Here is a 16,573-nt window from a genome sequence, read left to right on the forward strand (position 1 = left end):
ACCACCAGATGCCTACAGTACTTCTTAAAGACTGAAGTTGGATTAGAGACAGACAAGAGGAAAAAAATCTCCATGAAAGATTCAAGACTCCATAACTCATTTCCAATATGACCAGTTCACTGTGATCCCCGAGCTCAGCTAATTTTCTTCTATCCAGAAAAAAAACTCCCCATCAGTCAGAATCTAAGCCTGCTTCCACTAATATCAATCCAAGTTATCACCATGCTCTGTTAGTACTAGGGAGTATGGAAGAAACCTGACAAAACCCACGCAACAGTTCCAGAAGGTTTTTGTTTGTTTGTTTTAAGTTAAACTACACAGAAAGAGATAGTAACTTCCCAGGCATTCTACTGGCACTCAGTTTCAAGCACCAGTTTCCCAGTTCATCATACCTCAAACTGCTGGGCAAAATGCTAGTAGCTGAGCAAACGTAAAAGCCAATGCGCTCACTACTACATGCTGTCTGTCTAAGCTGTTCATTAACATGTGTCATTAAATCAAACCACTAAATAAGCCTCTCTAGCTATAACGTCAACATGATTTATTATATAGTGTATAACGTTAGTGTAAGCAGCGAGGTTGTTAGGTGACTTTTTTTTTTTTTTTTAAATAAAATTGGGATACAACAGGTGGAGAGACACCAGCCAAGAACCTGTCAACCTAGGGCAAGTTCGCGTTTGCCTCTGCTCCTTGGTAGGTGAAAGGGTCACATATTTTGGGTGGTTCCCTTCACTACGTAAATAACGCTCTGGCAAAGCAAACTGCTTGAATCATCAGTAAGGTCTGGTAGGCCATAGGAAAGTTTTCCATTCTTAGAAAGAGCAGATGCCAGCTAACGCTCCTTGGCTGCACGCTGGAGAACAAAACTTATTATCCATACAGAGGGACCCTATGGAAAGGCAGTCAGGGATGCAATGTCAGCACTAAAAAAATACATCATTTTCCTCAATGAAGTGAAAATAACAAGCAAAACATTTTTTTTATACTACTGGAATTTAACAAGTGAAAAGAGATTAGCCAAGCATTTTTCCTTATTCTAAAATGACTGCATCCAGATACAGTATAAACTGAGTATAAATACAGATATATTATAACACACACATCCCCAGGACCAGAGCTTCATAACTAAGAAATATCGTTTCCAATACTGCGAAGCTCTAGATGAATTTTGATGACTCCAAGTGCAACGTTAGGAAAGTTTTGAGGAACAGAAGTCTCAAACAAGCAGCATTCACATGGAGTGTTTCTATCACTGACAGCCTAACATTAAATGCTTGATTTTTCCGAATTGCTGAATACACCTACACTGGGGTTGCAGATGTCCAATATTCCTGAAAAAAATCAGACCCTGACAGTTTTTGCCTCAGTTTCTCCACCTGTCAGTCAGCACTGAACACGTTCCTCATTCACAAAAGAATTTTGAATTTCAACTAACAGACGTGACGTGTGCAGCAAATGGGAGTCTGCACAACGCATCAGCTTCGGCATTAGATTCTGTCTGTGATGTTTCTCATACGAGGTGTCAGTTGTCCTCTTTCACATTTCCATAGACTGCACTGGCTGCTATGTTTTTATAATAAGACTGCCATTGTATAATATCTGAGAACCCACCACTGTAATAAATTTCACACTTCTGTGCCCAGTGTTTTCAACCAGGCCTGAGGTATCACTACAGTACCAAGCTAAACCTCCACCCTAGGCTGAATACAACCCAGGGGCAGTCATATACAACAGTCATAGGAAAGGGGCAGGTTTCAAAATCCTGAAAAGTGAAATTCTCAGGAAAAAATCCTTTTTGTCCATTTAGTTATGGATTTTTACCAGAGGGTGCTCCATAACTTGCACTAGCAGACATTTCCGAGGATTCATTATCCTGCCGCTGGCAGACGCTGTAGCTCCACTTAAACCAATGGACTGAAGATCTGTCCCTTGTTTTCTAATTAAATTGTGACAGGATACATAACTGACACTTATTCCAAACACCTTTGGAAGCAAACAAGGATTTCTGCAGTAACGCATTGTGTTCTGCAAGGACGATGCCAAGGGAACCACAAGCTAGAACGGCCACCCGGCCAAAAGAATTCTAAGACAGTGTACCCAATGCCTCTGGCTTTACTGTATCATATAACATCAAAAGCTTGGCTTAAAAAAAACCCCAAAACCAGTGTAGCATGTGCCAGGCCCTTCATAAGACCGTTCCAGTGAAGGCCTGATGTTTCACATTGCTCAGAAGAAAACTTAGATAAAGAGTAAGCAGCAAACAGTCATGGTAACCTAAATCCACAGCTAACATATGAGGAATCCTACTTACAGACCATGTTAAATGCTAGCCCTCAACTGTACTGTATAGTCGGAGCCTCTTCCCCCACCACGTGATCCATTGCATTGCCCCCCGCAAATACACACATCATGCCCCTCTGTTACATCATGATTCACAAGAAGAAAAATAGGATCCATCGAACTAGTTCAATCAAAGGTGTACTCAAACACTGAACAAGAATCAGTGTATTTCTTTCTCCCTTTCGGCATTCTTCCGTCAAATCCTTACCCAGGAAAGGGGTTTTGAGGCCTCATTTTAACCCCAGTTCACCTTAATATTGAAAATTACCAGGTCACTTTGGATGACCAATGCCAGCAGAAATTTACTTACAAGGAATCCTGACAGGATTTCTGCCCACCTGTCTCTACTCATAGGTATCATCCTTCAAGAGCGCTAAATTCATTCAGAACTGTTGCTAAAGCTAGAGTGGGCTCCTCAAGAACTTACAGTTAACAATGTGAGGATATGTACTTATCACCCCCAACAAAGAGAGACAATTCTGTTTGTTATAACAAACACCACCAACAATTCCAACCTGTGAGACATGTCATCTGCCTCACCATAATTCACCAGATAATACACGAATAGTCATCCACCAGAAATAAAGTCATCAGCGCACCAGGGCACTCACCACCCAGGGGAATAACTGCTGTAGAACGGAAAACAGGAAATAGTCTGTCCCACTCAGAGCAGCTATTTTAGGCGCTCCAACTGGCCAAAAGACACAGGGCTCACAAGAGAGTGAACCAGAAGCAAACCCAGTGCCTTCCATATAGTTTAGATCAGAAGTCTTTAAGAGCCTTTTAAAGATGCCAGACGAATCACACAGAAACAGATATTACGGAACACTGGTTATAAATTACTGTTAATATGCAGTGATATTATGGAAGAACAGTGAACAAGAAGTTGTATGTAAACATCCATGCGTGGGAGAGTATAACACTGAACGAAGGCAATGTCCGGATCTAAAATCTAGTATCAATTTTAACTGAGTGTTAGATCACAGGCCAGGTCAGGATTCAGGCTTTTTTTTTTTTTTTTTTTAAAAAAAAGTCCTAGGATGAAAAGAAATCCTGTCATCACCTTGAGCTGAAACCTCACACAGAAAAAGCCCCAGCAGCTTCCAGCCAAATCTGAACCAAAACCAGTAAATCTACACTTCAGAGGCAGCTTCCTAAACAGTATTTAGTTACATGCAATACATATTTAACATGCAGAAACACGTAGTGAAGATTCAGTAGAAGTGGGGCAATTATCTGCATCTTTGGGCAACAAGCTGCCTTTAAGGTCTGGTCTTTCAGAGCTTGTGATTCAGCCCAGAAGTGAAACTATATGATGGGTTGGGATCCAAGAACCTGAATTTGACATTCAACCCCAAATACAAACATGTTCAGTTATGTCATTCAAAATTTGGTCCATGTCCAAAATGTGTCATTTAAAGAAGCACAAGAGACCCAAGAGCTGCCTGGGGTAGTTAGTTGGGAAACCACAAATCTCACCTCTATCACATGTCGTTTCAGATGCATATATACACACTGTCCTGTTTTCCGGTAATGTCTTTCAACGTGTTCCCTTCCAAATCCCAGAAACGTGCTCATGCACACATAGAGACCTCCTTCAGAATCCTAAAAGGAATGACACAAACAGTTACAGCAGAGAAGGAAGTGAACAGGATAGGAAAGGATCAGCAAGCAAAAAACCACCCCAAGAATTGCAGACCCTGCCTGTTATCAGCCAAGAACTTAAAACATGACTTTCCTAGCACATAACAGCGTTCACATTGGCAGCCCTCTAAGAACCATCCACATCATATTACCGCCCGAAACAACTCATTGAAATGGGTTACTTGAAAACTACAGATTAGTGAGTGTCCAAATTGGAGGTCTAGAGGTCAGTCTTTAAAAATTCCACTTGAGCAACCAATCCAAGAGGGAATTGTAGGCGTAAAAAATTGTGAGGCATAGAAACAATGAAGTATAAACATCTGTTTGAAAGGGTAAAACTTTTGGGGGCTGCTTGATTGCAAGAGTAACTTTCCAAATTGGAAGTGATGCAGAACTGATGGTCTGGGTATTCAGACTTCTGCTGTTGATCACAATCTTGTCTCAGAAAATTAGATCTTATGAGTGACCTCACGACTCTGAGAATGGCGTAACAAGGAAATCGGTAAGTATTTTTTAAATGTTTTTCAGTATCTATCAGGGATTCACTCTACCCATGCAATCAGAGTGCTTGGAGGAAAGGGCGCTACAAAGGAAACGTTAAGATACATATTCCTGGTATTGATTACAAAGGCTGGCATTTTGGTAACGTGACCTGGCAAGAGTCCCATTACTTTTTCTCTCCCAAAAGCTGGATGTTGATGCTGGCTGTTATCAGGCAGTTGCTCCTTTGAATCACTGCCAGATCTCTCCTACATCATTCAGATTGCCAGGAGGACATTCAGTCACACAGCCTATAGGCATTAGATCAATTTTTCAAGTCCTCTTTAGCGCACATTGTTTTGAAGAGATGGTGCATAACAAAGAATGGGCTTTTTAGAAGCACTGTGACTTTCCTTCTATTGTGAATTTGTTTGTGCTGTTGGATGGTACAGAACATCCCACGTTCAATTCATTAAGAACATGAGCTGAACTCATCTATAGACACCTTAGAAAAAAAAATATCAGCATCTCTGTAACAAGCCATCAATAGTTTCTAAAATGCATGTGTTAGGAACATACACGCAATTATGTACTGATTGAGAATTGTTACAGCAACAACTGCATATAGAGGTAGATCCTCTATATCAAGAAACAGTGATCAAAACTGTAGTTAGGAAACATAAACACCATTTTTACTTTAGAAACCATCTGATTAACCGAAAGTCACTCAAAGGCTCACAGAAGAGCACAAGCCACCAGACGTGTGCGCACCCAACAACTTTGACCAGGTATTATCCCATACTGCGACACATAAAAGGTACTCAAAAGCCAGGTGTACCTTTCTCCAAGGCTTTGGAAGGCAGCAACCTCTACTCTGCTTCCAACCCCACCCCAGACAGGCCCCACTCTCAGACTGGGCACAGAGGTTCCCATCCTGTCGCACGAGACGCAATGTGAATTAGGCTCTCTCCAATCCTGCAGATCGGAAACACTAGCAGAGGACAGGCCTTACAGAGATCGTAGCTGATTTCCATCACTTTCCTAACCAGCACCTTACTCACAAGTCCCTTCTCTTCCAGAAAAGGGGGCTGAAGGGCTGATTGTGTTACGCAGTTCTTGCTCATTTAAGAGCAGACACAAACCAGTTCAGGCCTGACAAGCCTCTCCTCTCCCAGTACTGCCCCAAAAATCAGGTTTGAATGTGCCACTCTAAGCACAGTTAATTCCCCCAATCCTTTTTAAAGACTGCAGTGAGTACTTCTGTTAAACTTGAAAGAATCTAAACTTCCAGCTGATCTGCAACCTTCATCCATACATGAACGCTATTTATTAAGACATGCTTGTTTGTATCAATACTAGGAAAGCCAGGACTGAAGAACTGGCCCCTAAATACCAGTAAACACTGGTTCTTCTGCAGTGGCAAGTGGAAGCCGTGGACCTGGGGAACAAAACAAGAACTAGCAGAACTGGGAGAGGACAGGAAAGGAGGAGAGACCAGAGAATGATATTTGATTGCAAGACTTCAGAAAAATATCCTCGTCTCTTCCGGTTTTCTTAATATGAGCCGAAACAGATGAGCTTTGGCTTTCCAGATTTAGCTGGATGATAAACATATAATGAACCACACAGCCCTTGCTTTACCTACCTCAAAAGGACAAAAAGTTGAACTGAGCACTCCAGGATTCAAATCTGAACCGAAGCAAGTGTTTAGAGTACATGTCATTCAAACCTAATATATACTGTGAAGTCATTCAATCAGCATCTAAATACCACATTGATGGTCCCTCCACAGAGGGACTAGTAAACTGTTTAGCCATCTCATTTCTGACCCACACAACACCCAAGATTCTATTTAAAAAACAACTCCTTTAAATTGGAAAACCTCTAAGCCTTCAGAACAAGGTCAAGATCAACAATTGTGCTCAAAAGTAATAAATCACTTAAAAGAAAATTCCACATCTGGTATTTAAAATACACAAAAAATACAATAACGTTTAAAATTCAGTATATGTATTTTAAAGCACACACACTCTTACACAGATGTATCTATTTTAAGGCCAGTAACACCTTGGCTCTCTGCTTCTACATCCTGTATTATCCCCTTTTCTGAAAGGGTGTCAAGGATGTTTCTTCTATAAGAGAATCCTGTAGATATCCAGCCTATTAAAAAAACAAACAAACAAACATTGTATTGTCAGTCCAGGGGACTCAGGACCTTTGTTCATAATTTTGTTTTTTTTTTAAAGAGACCATTCTCTCTTTCTTTGGAGGTAATGCAGGATAGCACAGAACTTTTTCTGATAAGCAGCCTACGACAACAATCTGACACTTTCAATATACAAGCTAAATGTAGAATCTGAGTAAGCTGGTTGTGGTTACCAACAAAACAGTTATTTCTCCTGGAGAAAGCAAGCAGGCTATTCTTTCACTCATCCTGCAAAGAAGTGGACACAATGTTCAAAAGCCTAAAGGGTCACAGCAAATCAGGGGCAAAGACCCTCCATCATGTAAAGCTCTCCACCATGCAAGAAAAAAAAAAAAGCCACCCTTTCATAAGGCTGCAAAAAGGATTACACGCCTGTTTGGTGCTCAGAGTACGCTTGGCTACGATCTAAGTCAGGCCTTGTACTGGTGAATTTAACCCAACTGAGAACACAACCAGTTCTGGAAGGAACAGTATTTCTACATAGCTGTGGCATGGAAATCTTTGCAATTGATGTTCATTTTAAAAACATGTGAATCTTTACACTGGAGAAAGCCAACATAACTAAAGTACTGAAGACCCTATTTTATACCACAAAAATATAACTTTATGTTGTGAGACACAGAGGCAGGAATTTTAGCATTTTTTTCTCTCACCTCAGCACGTAGTGGGATTAGTACAAAGTTTAGGATAGAGTAACGTACAGACATCGTCTTCTCTCACTAGTCCACTCTCAATATATTATCAGGGCAGATGCTTGTATTTACTACTCTGTCTACAGGCCTTAATCCCTATGCAGAAAGCCCATCCACTCAAGAGTAGACCAGTCTTCTTACCCTCCAATCAGAAGGAAACGTGATCGCTCTTCACTGCATGTCTTCCTGGTTTTTGCTGCTTAAATACTCCTAGCCACAGTATGCTTTATTAATAGAGAGGGAGACATACTGTCCACATCAGAGAGGAAAGTATTTAAAAAAAAAAACACACACACAGCTCTTTTGACTTATTTAGATAATATTTTATGTTTTGCAAAGCTAGGAGGAAGAAGCAAAGGGATGAGGAACCTGCAGAGACAGATTGCTAGAATACGACAGTCACCTCCTCTCAGCCTTGAAAGGGAAAACAGAGCAAGGAAGCTGGTGGATGAGAGAGCTGGCAAACACACACACCAGCGTACAATGAAACTGAGTGACATGAACATCCCGCTTCACACGTTCATGGCACTAGACACTAATAGCTTTCAAACACTGCTAACCTGATCTAGACTTGAACTAATAACCTGTATCCTGTTACCAATTTCTCGAGTCATTTAGTACCCTCAGGGAAATGCAGGGTTTAGCAATTTCAGTTCCTGACGTGGCTCAGACAATAATGAATTTATAAAAGACCTATTGCGATGATTTATCTACTAACACGGCAAACAGTTACAGACTTGGGAGCAATGTCTGCAGCACAGCTGTTTGCTTCAGATCCACTAGAACAATGGTACAACTTACTAATAAAGGTATCACAGAAGGGAGCAAAATGGCATCTCTAGTCTTCATGGGCCTCCATACCCCAAATATAAAGATTTAAGTTTGTTCATCCCATCACAGACAATATAAGAAGCCCCACTTACAACAATGGGTCAGTCACTGGAACCTCAGTATTCTGCAGTATGTTTCCATAGAAGTGCATCCAAAGACAATGACAATATAGAGTTACTATAGGCTCTATTCAGAGTATTCACCGGTAATTACCATTATTAACACAAGACTCCTGTTGTATAACTACAAGCCAATCTTTAACCTATTTGGAAAAGTTACAAAAACATTCTTAACATACCCATACTGCATTGAATCCCACAATAGTGTAACTAAATGACAGGCCTTTTATTATGGGACTCTTCAGAAGGCTAAGAACAACAAGTTTCAGCTACGAATATTCATCTGAACAACACATAATAATTTACAACGTAGAATAAAAAGAAAGCCCGTCTGTCACGCACCAATACTACCGACAGTGAAATAGTGAGAAAAAAACACAGCCAACTGAGTGAATGCAGGAGCACATAGAAGTCACCCTGGCACAAGAGATAGTCCACTTCCAAGCTTCCACCACAACAAAGACAGTAATACTTTCTTGGGGGGTGGGGGTGGGGGGGGGTGGGGGGGGGGAGAAATCACCCTGGATGCTAAAGGCCAGGAATCTATCTAGCCACATTCAAAAAGACTATGGAGTATGCATGTAGGCATAAGTGTGCCTTTTGGACAACTGTCCTCTTTCACCCAAAAGTGACAAGAAAGCAATGGCAAAAAAAGGAAGAGGAGAAAATGAATAGTAAGAAGAGGGTAAAACTGGACACCTGGCAAAAAGGAGGAGAGGAGAGAACCAATAGAGAATAACAGAAGATGATAGACATACACAAGTATTGGCATTAAAAAAAAAAAGTATGAACAGTGAAAAGGAGCCATGAATTACTGGAATTTGTGAAGGAGAACAGATAGGAAGAGAAGAGCTGGGTCAGGCAGAAAAAGAAAGGACAAATGATCTGGCAGGAAGGAAAAAAAGAACAGGGCTTCCAGTAACTAGGCTTCTAGCTACAAGTGAAAAAAGAAATCCCGGGCCTTTCCTCCCCTCACCCTTAAAAACAGAGGGAAAACAAATATCAGAGTTACTATTTTATCACACTGTTGTGATAGCAGTATGCAAAACACCGAACAGCTTGAGGAAAGAAAACACCACTGAAATCAAAAATGAATCAGGATTCTGGGGTTCAGATGTCATGCGGAAAACTAAAGAAAGTTACAGCAACAAATATATTACAGTTTTGCTGTAAAACCCTCAAAGTCTTGGATTAAATGCAATTTACTAGGCATTACGCAGCATATTTCCCTAAGAGCACATTATTTTATGATTGCTTAACAAAGATATCTGTTATCTCGCTTGTAGCTTCTGATACCGGACACTCTTGGAGATGGGCACATGGACACAAGTCTAATCCAGTGCAGCATTTCCAACATTTCATTTGAAGAAAAAAGCCACCAGGGCCGGTCAGACACTAAAATGAAACCAAACCACCATTCTAAGACACAGCTCTAGATGTCATTCACGTACTCAAGCCACGTAGAATTCCAGACCAGGATCCTGAAGCAGCGTCAGGTACGCGTCACATTCACAGCAGCAGCAGCAACAAGGCTTCGAGGCAAGTGTGCAGATACGATGACAAAACTAACATGAGGTCTTGGGTACTTGTGACCTGCACCAAGGAATAGGACACTTGCATCCAGCAGTCAGCCCTGTTTGTGATCATATTATCCAGGTGTGATTTGGGTAGGCCACTGACAGAGACAGCTCAGATCCAACAGGGCTTATTAGCTCAAGCCTAGTACCACAACTCAAGCAATGCCACCTGTACTGCTCCCACGGCACCTTACATTTAGAGGCTGATTGATGATTTTTGCATTGTGCAGAGCCCTAGCTACACAATTCTGTTGATCACAGAGCTAACACTGCGTTTCCAGAATAGAAGAGGTCACAGGAAACCTAATGGCGCTCCACAGAGACTCAGCAGAGCTCCCAGTGGGTTATCAGCTCATCTGCATCTCTGTATTTACTCTCCAGCACTCCAGGTACCTGACTATCAAAGTCTCGCCACTATCCAAAATATTCCAGCCCACCATTACTCTGGTAACAGCAACTTAGCTAAAGTTCACTCAGTCATGGAAATGGACAGAAAGGCCAGTTAGATCCAGATTTAGATCAAACCCACACAAGTGTACTATGCACACGCTCTCTCGTTGTTCTTCAAAGACGCATGGTATTTTCTCATTTATGAAAAACTGCAAGTACAATTGTCACTGATTTAACAATTCTCTAGCTTTGGAAGACTGGAAATAGCAGGAACAATTACGTTCACCCTAGTGTCCTAGTGCATTCCTGCAAGAATGCCTGCAAAGAACTCACCTATCAGGCTTCCCAGCACTGTCCTCGGATGCAACAATACAGTGCTGCTCGGCTTTTATGGATTATCACCCACCACCAAACACCTGCATAAATAATTTGGAGGTTATTTTGCAACTAAGACAAAATAATTTGCCTGGAATACTCAGTTTGCCTAGATGTTTTCAATCCTCTTTTTCTTCCTCGCTGCTGCTCCCATCCCATCAATATAAACAAGATATCTGCCTATTCTTCCCAGTCAGAGGCCCAGAGACTTTCTAATTTTCTTCAAGGGATATTGGCTAAAGGAACAGCTAGATAGGATATATTTACTGCTAGAAAATTACACGCAGCATGGTCACTGATGCCCATTACGCATTGCAAACTCTCAAGGATTTCAGTCTCAACTGTACTGTCTGATAAACAGCAGAGCATCAGCACAGTTTAAGCCTTTGGGAATTGTCCTAACATAACCATTACAAACAAACAAACAGCCACAAAAATGAAGTTAGCAAGATCCACACAGGAAGCTTTTGTCAGTAGCAAGATTTTCCAGCAGTGTGAAGCCAAGTTTTAAGCTGCTCAAACAAACACAATCCTGTGATCTACAGAAACCAGACTGCTTGGTCCTATAGCTGTGTTGGACTCACAACCTGTGCTGTAGTTGTAACATCCAATGCCCTTCTTGCAGAAGGTTTCGGAGCATATCCACATGCATAGTCTGCACACAAGCCATTCTTATACACCAGTTTGTATCCCTTTTCTGGCAATCATCTCTTCCTCCGGTATATGTCTGGTCTTAAATGAACAGAGGTTTTGGGGAGAGGGATCCCATTTACAGGTGGAATTTCCCACTGAATCCTAGACTCCTCTACAGATAACAAGCTCCGCAGTGGATAAAAGATTATGTAAATACAGTCTTTCTGCTTTCCATGTTCTACTGAACAATACAAAGTCAAGTTCAGCTGCCAACAAAGGAAGAGAGGTTGCAGCAGACAAAATAACAGAGAGAACAAACCTGCATCGGAGCGGCACAGATACAGGATTAAAAACAAAAAAAAAATCACCAGAAGGGACTGTGCATCCGGTTTCAAGAATGAGAAGTACAGGATTTAATAATTCAATTTGTCAGAAATTGGTAAGCTATTACAGCTTCTGGGGCCAGTCACCAGAGGGAGCAATACTCACACCAGACTTTGCTTGTATTTTGTAGGCTGCCTTTCTTCCCTTCTGAATTCCAGTATAAAGAATCAAAGGTTAATTGGAGTAGAAGCCCTCATCAGGCAAACAGTTTTTCTAGAAGCCATCAAAAAAAAAAAAAAAAAAGAGTAATTAAAAATCAAGTCATATAAAGGCACATTTTCTAATCTTCTGAGACTAGCAAAGTAAAAACTGTCAATAAGGCTCTCGAATGCACAGAAACTGTCCTCCTGTTCCTCCCAACTTTCCTGGGAACTAACTCTAGTACGTTTTGTTAGAAATAGGTCAAATCTAAGGACATAAATTTTAGATTTCAGAAAAGCATTCAGTTGACTCTCTCATTCATGTAGCGGCCCTTTTAACGATGCTACTTTTTTTGGTGCTAGTGTTAATCCACACGGAAAAAAATACATCGACTATCCGCTTGTACCTCTCCTACGCTTACATTTCCGAAATCTCAAAACTAGTGACACTAGTCAACTGTAGCACAGTTCAAAGTTGCCATTGTCCTCTGATCTTTACACAGGGGAGATAAGATTTAAAACTCACTGAAAGAGAATGGTGAGTCAACAGATTTTGAGAGAGAGCAGTGAAACTGCCTCTATCTACTAGAACATGGATCCTCAGTGACGCTATTCTGGTCAAATCCGGACAAGACGACACAACCAACAGAGGCTGACAAACAACTCTGCGAAAGCAACACAGGGCAGCGTATTTCAACTCACACAACAACAACTGAAAGATGAAGCCACTTGCACACAGTACCTCATTTTCCTTAGCACCCCTTGACCAAACCACTCTGGTTTTGACTATCCCGCTCCTCCTCGTCTTTTTCAAAACGTTGGGAGAACCTTTCTCTATAATAATAGCACTTTGCACCCTAATACCCATAGATCTGGCAGTGTTTAGTGTATTTTTAAAGACCACAATACCTCCTTGCAGAGAAGGACTAATTTTACAGACAGAGAAACTTGAGTATAGAGATGCTCTGTGACTGGGCATATCACTTAAGAAAAGTGCATACAAAAATTAGTTGACCAAAGTATTAAGTTCCAAAATACTCAGGAAATTTACTTGCCTGAATAGGAAAAGAATCAAAGGTAAAGCTTGAGAGAGAGTTTTACGGTGTTAATGGAATAAACTACTGAAATAAAATCTGGTATTGAAGAAGAGTGACAAAACAAAACATCTTGCCTCGAGCTGACTCGAAACAGAGAAGAGCTGAACAAAGAACATACTCGAAATGGCAAAATGAGGAGATGCGAGGACGTACTGAGAAATAAGCTTACAATGGAAAACACCTTCCTAGTCGACTAAGTTATCTGGAATTTTACTATAGACAATAAACCCCAGAGGACATGCTTTTAACATTTATCATTTACTTTAATATTATAGGGGAGGAAAAAAAAAACTGCGCATCTTTCAAAAAGAGGCAGACACCTCAATAGGAATTCACTCACTTAGGCTATACGTAGTTGACCTCAGAAAATAAGTCACTAAGACAACCTAATACAAAGCACACTGAGATAAATCCCTTTTTTTAACCAAGGGGACAATCTGTCTGTATCCTTCTTTCACCTTCTCTTCTGGGCGGAAGACTGTAAAAATAAAGTTTTGCTGTTTTCAAATTTGTAAATGATGGTGTTTTACCCCCAAAAGCACACATTTGTCTTTTAGAACCAGCTATCCTAGAAACAATATCCAAATATCTGTTAGGTTACATGGGAATAACGAATACATTTTCTGGAGACAAGTCTTTTACCCAACCAAGTCAAGGACCAGTACAGGCTGAAAAGCCGTGGAAAACTAGACAATGGAAATAGAGCATAATATAATTTTTACTGGTATTGCATGAATTCAGTCAGAGCCTTTTGCCTAATGAATACCTTTCAACAAAAAGTCTCTAATGGCCAAGGCCAACGTTTTCAAAACCTGACTCTCTTGCCAAAAAAGTGAATGGGATGAAACAGTTTTGAAAATCGCACTTGGTGATTCCAGCTCCTTTTCCTATGCTTATATGTAGCTTTTGTTAAGCTTATTTGAGCTTTCCTCAAATACTTTATGTTTTGCTCCAATATATTGTTTTGCTTAAAAAAAAAAAAAAAGTTTCGCTGTGTTTATTTGACATCTGTTGCAGGGAGGGGTGTTGATTAATGCTTTTTAATCTGTAACAGAATTTGATATCTCTTCCTACTGGTTAAAGGAAACTTTTTATAGACCATAAGGTCCAAGCCACCTGAAAGTATTATTTCTAGTGTTCACCCAAGCAAAAATTTCAAGAAAGAATTGTGGTATATTGATTCCCCCCCCAACCCTTACTTAGTATATAATGTAATTAGCGCCTCTGCAGTAGAGTCTGATTTGGCAATTTTAATCAGACTGCCTGCCGGTACAGCCAGGGCTGCTAGGTGACACTTGAGATCTGAAGAGTGCGGGTAAAAATAACCTCTGTTCAACAAGACATGATGAACACCAGACAGCTGAGTCACCTTTGAAACCAATTTTGATTTTTTTGCATTAGAGGAAAATATTAAAGAGAGAGGAATAACATGCTCAAAAGTCCATCTCAAACATATCTTTAATTGACTATCCTGTCATGTAAACACTGAGCTTCCTTCAGATTGCTGTCATTAACTTTAACTTTACAGCAATACAGAGCGCTCAGTCACCTTTGAGAAACCTCAGCCTAATGTAGAGAAGCAATCTTTAAAAAAATTTCAGCTCCATTTAAAAAGTGCAATTTCTAAACACGTGTTTCCTACACAGTATCCACTCACTATTTATTAAGGTTTCCAATGTTTTCAGCAAAGTTAAAAAACGAGTAGGGCCCCAAATCTGCAACACAATACATGCATTTGTGGAGCTTGCGGATGCTTTGCAAGACAACTATAACATCATAGAAAGTTACTACGCATCAAACATTCATTTAACAACAAACTAAATAAGCTAGTGAGGAAATACGCGTTCTTTGAAGTCTAGTGACCTAACCAAAACGCCAGGAGGGAAAGTATTTCAGGAAGACTTTCACACTGATTTTCAGGTTGAACTTCTTTGAAGACTTCCTTAAAAGATCATCAACAGGAGGATAAGCAGTGATACGGTAGGCAAGCAAAACCATTGGCTTTTTCCTAGCCAAAAACATGCGAACGAGAACGTCAGCTCCTTCTGCTTTTTACTATCTCAGTACCAACCTGAAAACAAGGGTTACACAGGGAGAGCATGCCCACCCTGGAGAACCAGAAACGATTTCCCAGGCGATAGAAAAGTTCCCTAGAAAACAACAACAGAAACCCCACAGAAGCCAATACTAGCGCTGCATACAAGCTGGCGGCGACGTGCTTGTCAGAGGAGTCCTCAGCTGCGACAGAGCGCGGACACATCCCGCCATGCCGGCGGCTGCCAGCCGGGGCACCCGCAGGCTGAGGGGGCGAGGGGAGCCGGCGGCGCGGCCGGGACCCCCGGGAAGGGAAGGGGCTGCAGCCCGGGGGTGGCGAGGGAAACCTGGCTAAGGAAGAAGCCGCGGGGGGGTAGGGGGAGGGCAGGGAGGCTGAGGCCTGGGGGAAGCTGCCCCGGGGCTGGGGAGCAGCCGGGAGCGGGGGAAGAGGCAGCGGGGCGGCGGCAGAGCTGCCGCAGGGCGCTGGGAGAGGGGTAGGTCGGCAGCCGGCGGGGTGAGGGGGGGGGAAGCGGAGGCAGCCGGCGGCGGCTTCGCTGCACTCACAGGCGAGTCGTAGGAGAAGGCGCACTCCGTCTTGTAGACCCGGTCCCCTGACTTGGGCACCCGGATCGTGGGCATGTAGGGGACCAGCAGCTCGCCCAGGTCCCCGGCGGCCATCTGCGCATCGCCGCCGCCGCCGCCGAAGAGCGCGGCCCGCTGCATGTTCGCTCGCTCGGTCGCTCGCTGCCTCCGGCCGGCCGACGGCGAGCGGGCAATGGAGGCGGAGGGCAGCCGGGCCCGGGGCAGGGCAGGGCGCGGCGGTAGCGGTGGCGGCGGCGGCAGCGGCGGCGGGAGCCGGGCCTGGGGGAGGGGAAGGGGGAGGGAAGATGCTATTTTTAATCCAATGGCAGCAGGAGCGGCACCAGCTGCGGCGGCACCTCGGGGTCCCGGCGAGGGCGGGAAGGAGGGGCAGGGCGGGCGGCCCCCCGCCGCCTCCGCCCCTGCCTCTCAGGCACCTCCGGCCTCCGAGGCCGCCCGCGGGGGCGGCAGGGCCCGCCGCCGCCACCCCGGCTCCGGGGCGGCCCGGCCCCGCCCCGCGCGCCGCCGGCGACCGTTACGGGGCGCCCGGCGCTGAGGGGCCGCCGCGCCCCTCCCCCTCCCCCCCCCCAATTAGCCGTGATACGGCGTAGATTGGGTACAGGTTTTTCTCTGCGCGTACGAGCGGATTTGTCACCACCCCGCTACGGAGGGTGTTGTATTTCAGCGGAACAAGGCAGCGCCCCTGCCTGAACGGTGTATGAGTTATCTCGGCGAAGCGAAACAGCTGGTAAGGTGGAAGCGATGCCCAGGGGAGTTAAACTGCTCTGCGTGAGGCGACGGTGGGAGCCTGCGGCAGTGCCCGCGGCTGAACGCGGATGTCCGGTGCTGAGGCACAGTGTCTTAAGTCTACGGTGACCTTCTCCCACTTCTGCAGGGGTGCTCTTCTCACTGTGACAGAATACCGATAGCAGTAGAGGAAGAGGGAAGTAACTGAAAGTACCCTACTCGAAATCACGAGGTTTTTCAAACGATATCTAACTGCGTACGCCTGACAGGATTAGCAGCAGCAGGATTAAAGAAAAGACTGGTCC

General features: G+C 43.3%; 1 protein-coding gene across 6 annotated transcripts in view; it reads right to left on the reverse strand.

Annotated features, from left to right (window-relative positions):
- The window catches only part of USP13 (ubiquitin specific peptidase 13), a 59,262-nt gene extending 43,477 nt beyond the window's left edge, over positions 1–15,785 (reverse strand). For 4 of the 6 annotated variants that reach the window (XR_011142819.1, XR_011142820.1, XM_068954273.1 and 1 more), the window contains exons 1-2: positions 15,507–15,785; positions 3,820–3,945 (exon numbers count right to left, since the gene is read on the reverse strand). Coding sequence is in view for 4 of the 6 variants with exons in the window: in XM_068954273.1 (XP_068810374.1) it covers positions 3,820–3,945; positions 15,507–15,665 (285 nt within the window). In the remaining 2 variants the exon portion in view is untranslated. Of the gene's footprint in view, positions 1–3,819; positions 3,946–10,612; positions 10,686–11,778; positions 11,876–15,506 lie in introns of those variants that run through there. The other 2 variants (XM_068954275.1, XM_068954276.1) reach the window with 2 other exon arrangements.
- Between the last annotated feature and the right edge of the window lie 788 nt (positions 15,786–16,573).

This window comes from Struthio camelus, chromosome 9 (assembly GCF_040807025.1).
Source record: "Struthio camelus isolate bStrCam1 chromosome 9, bStrCam1.hap1, whole genome shotgun sequence".
Classification (NCBI taxonomy): Eukaryota; Metazoa; Chordata; class Aves; order Struthioniformes; family Struthionidae; genus Struthio; species Struthio camelus.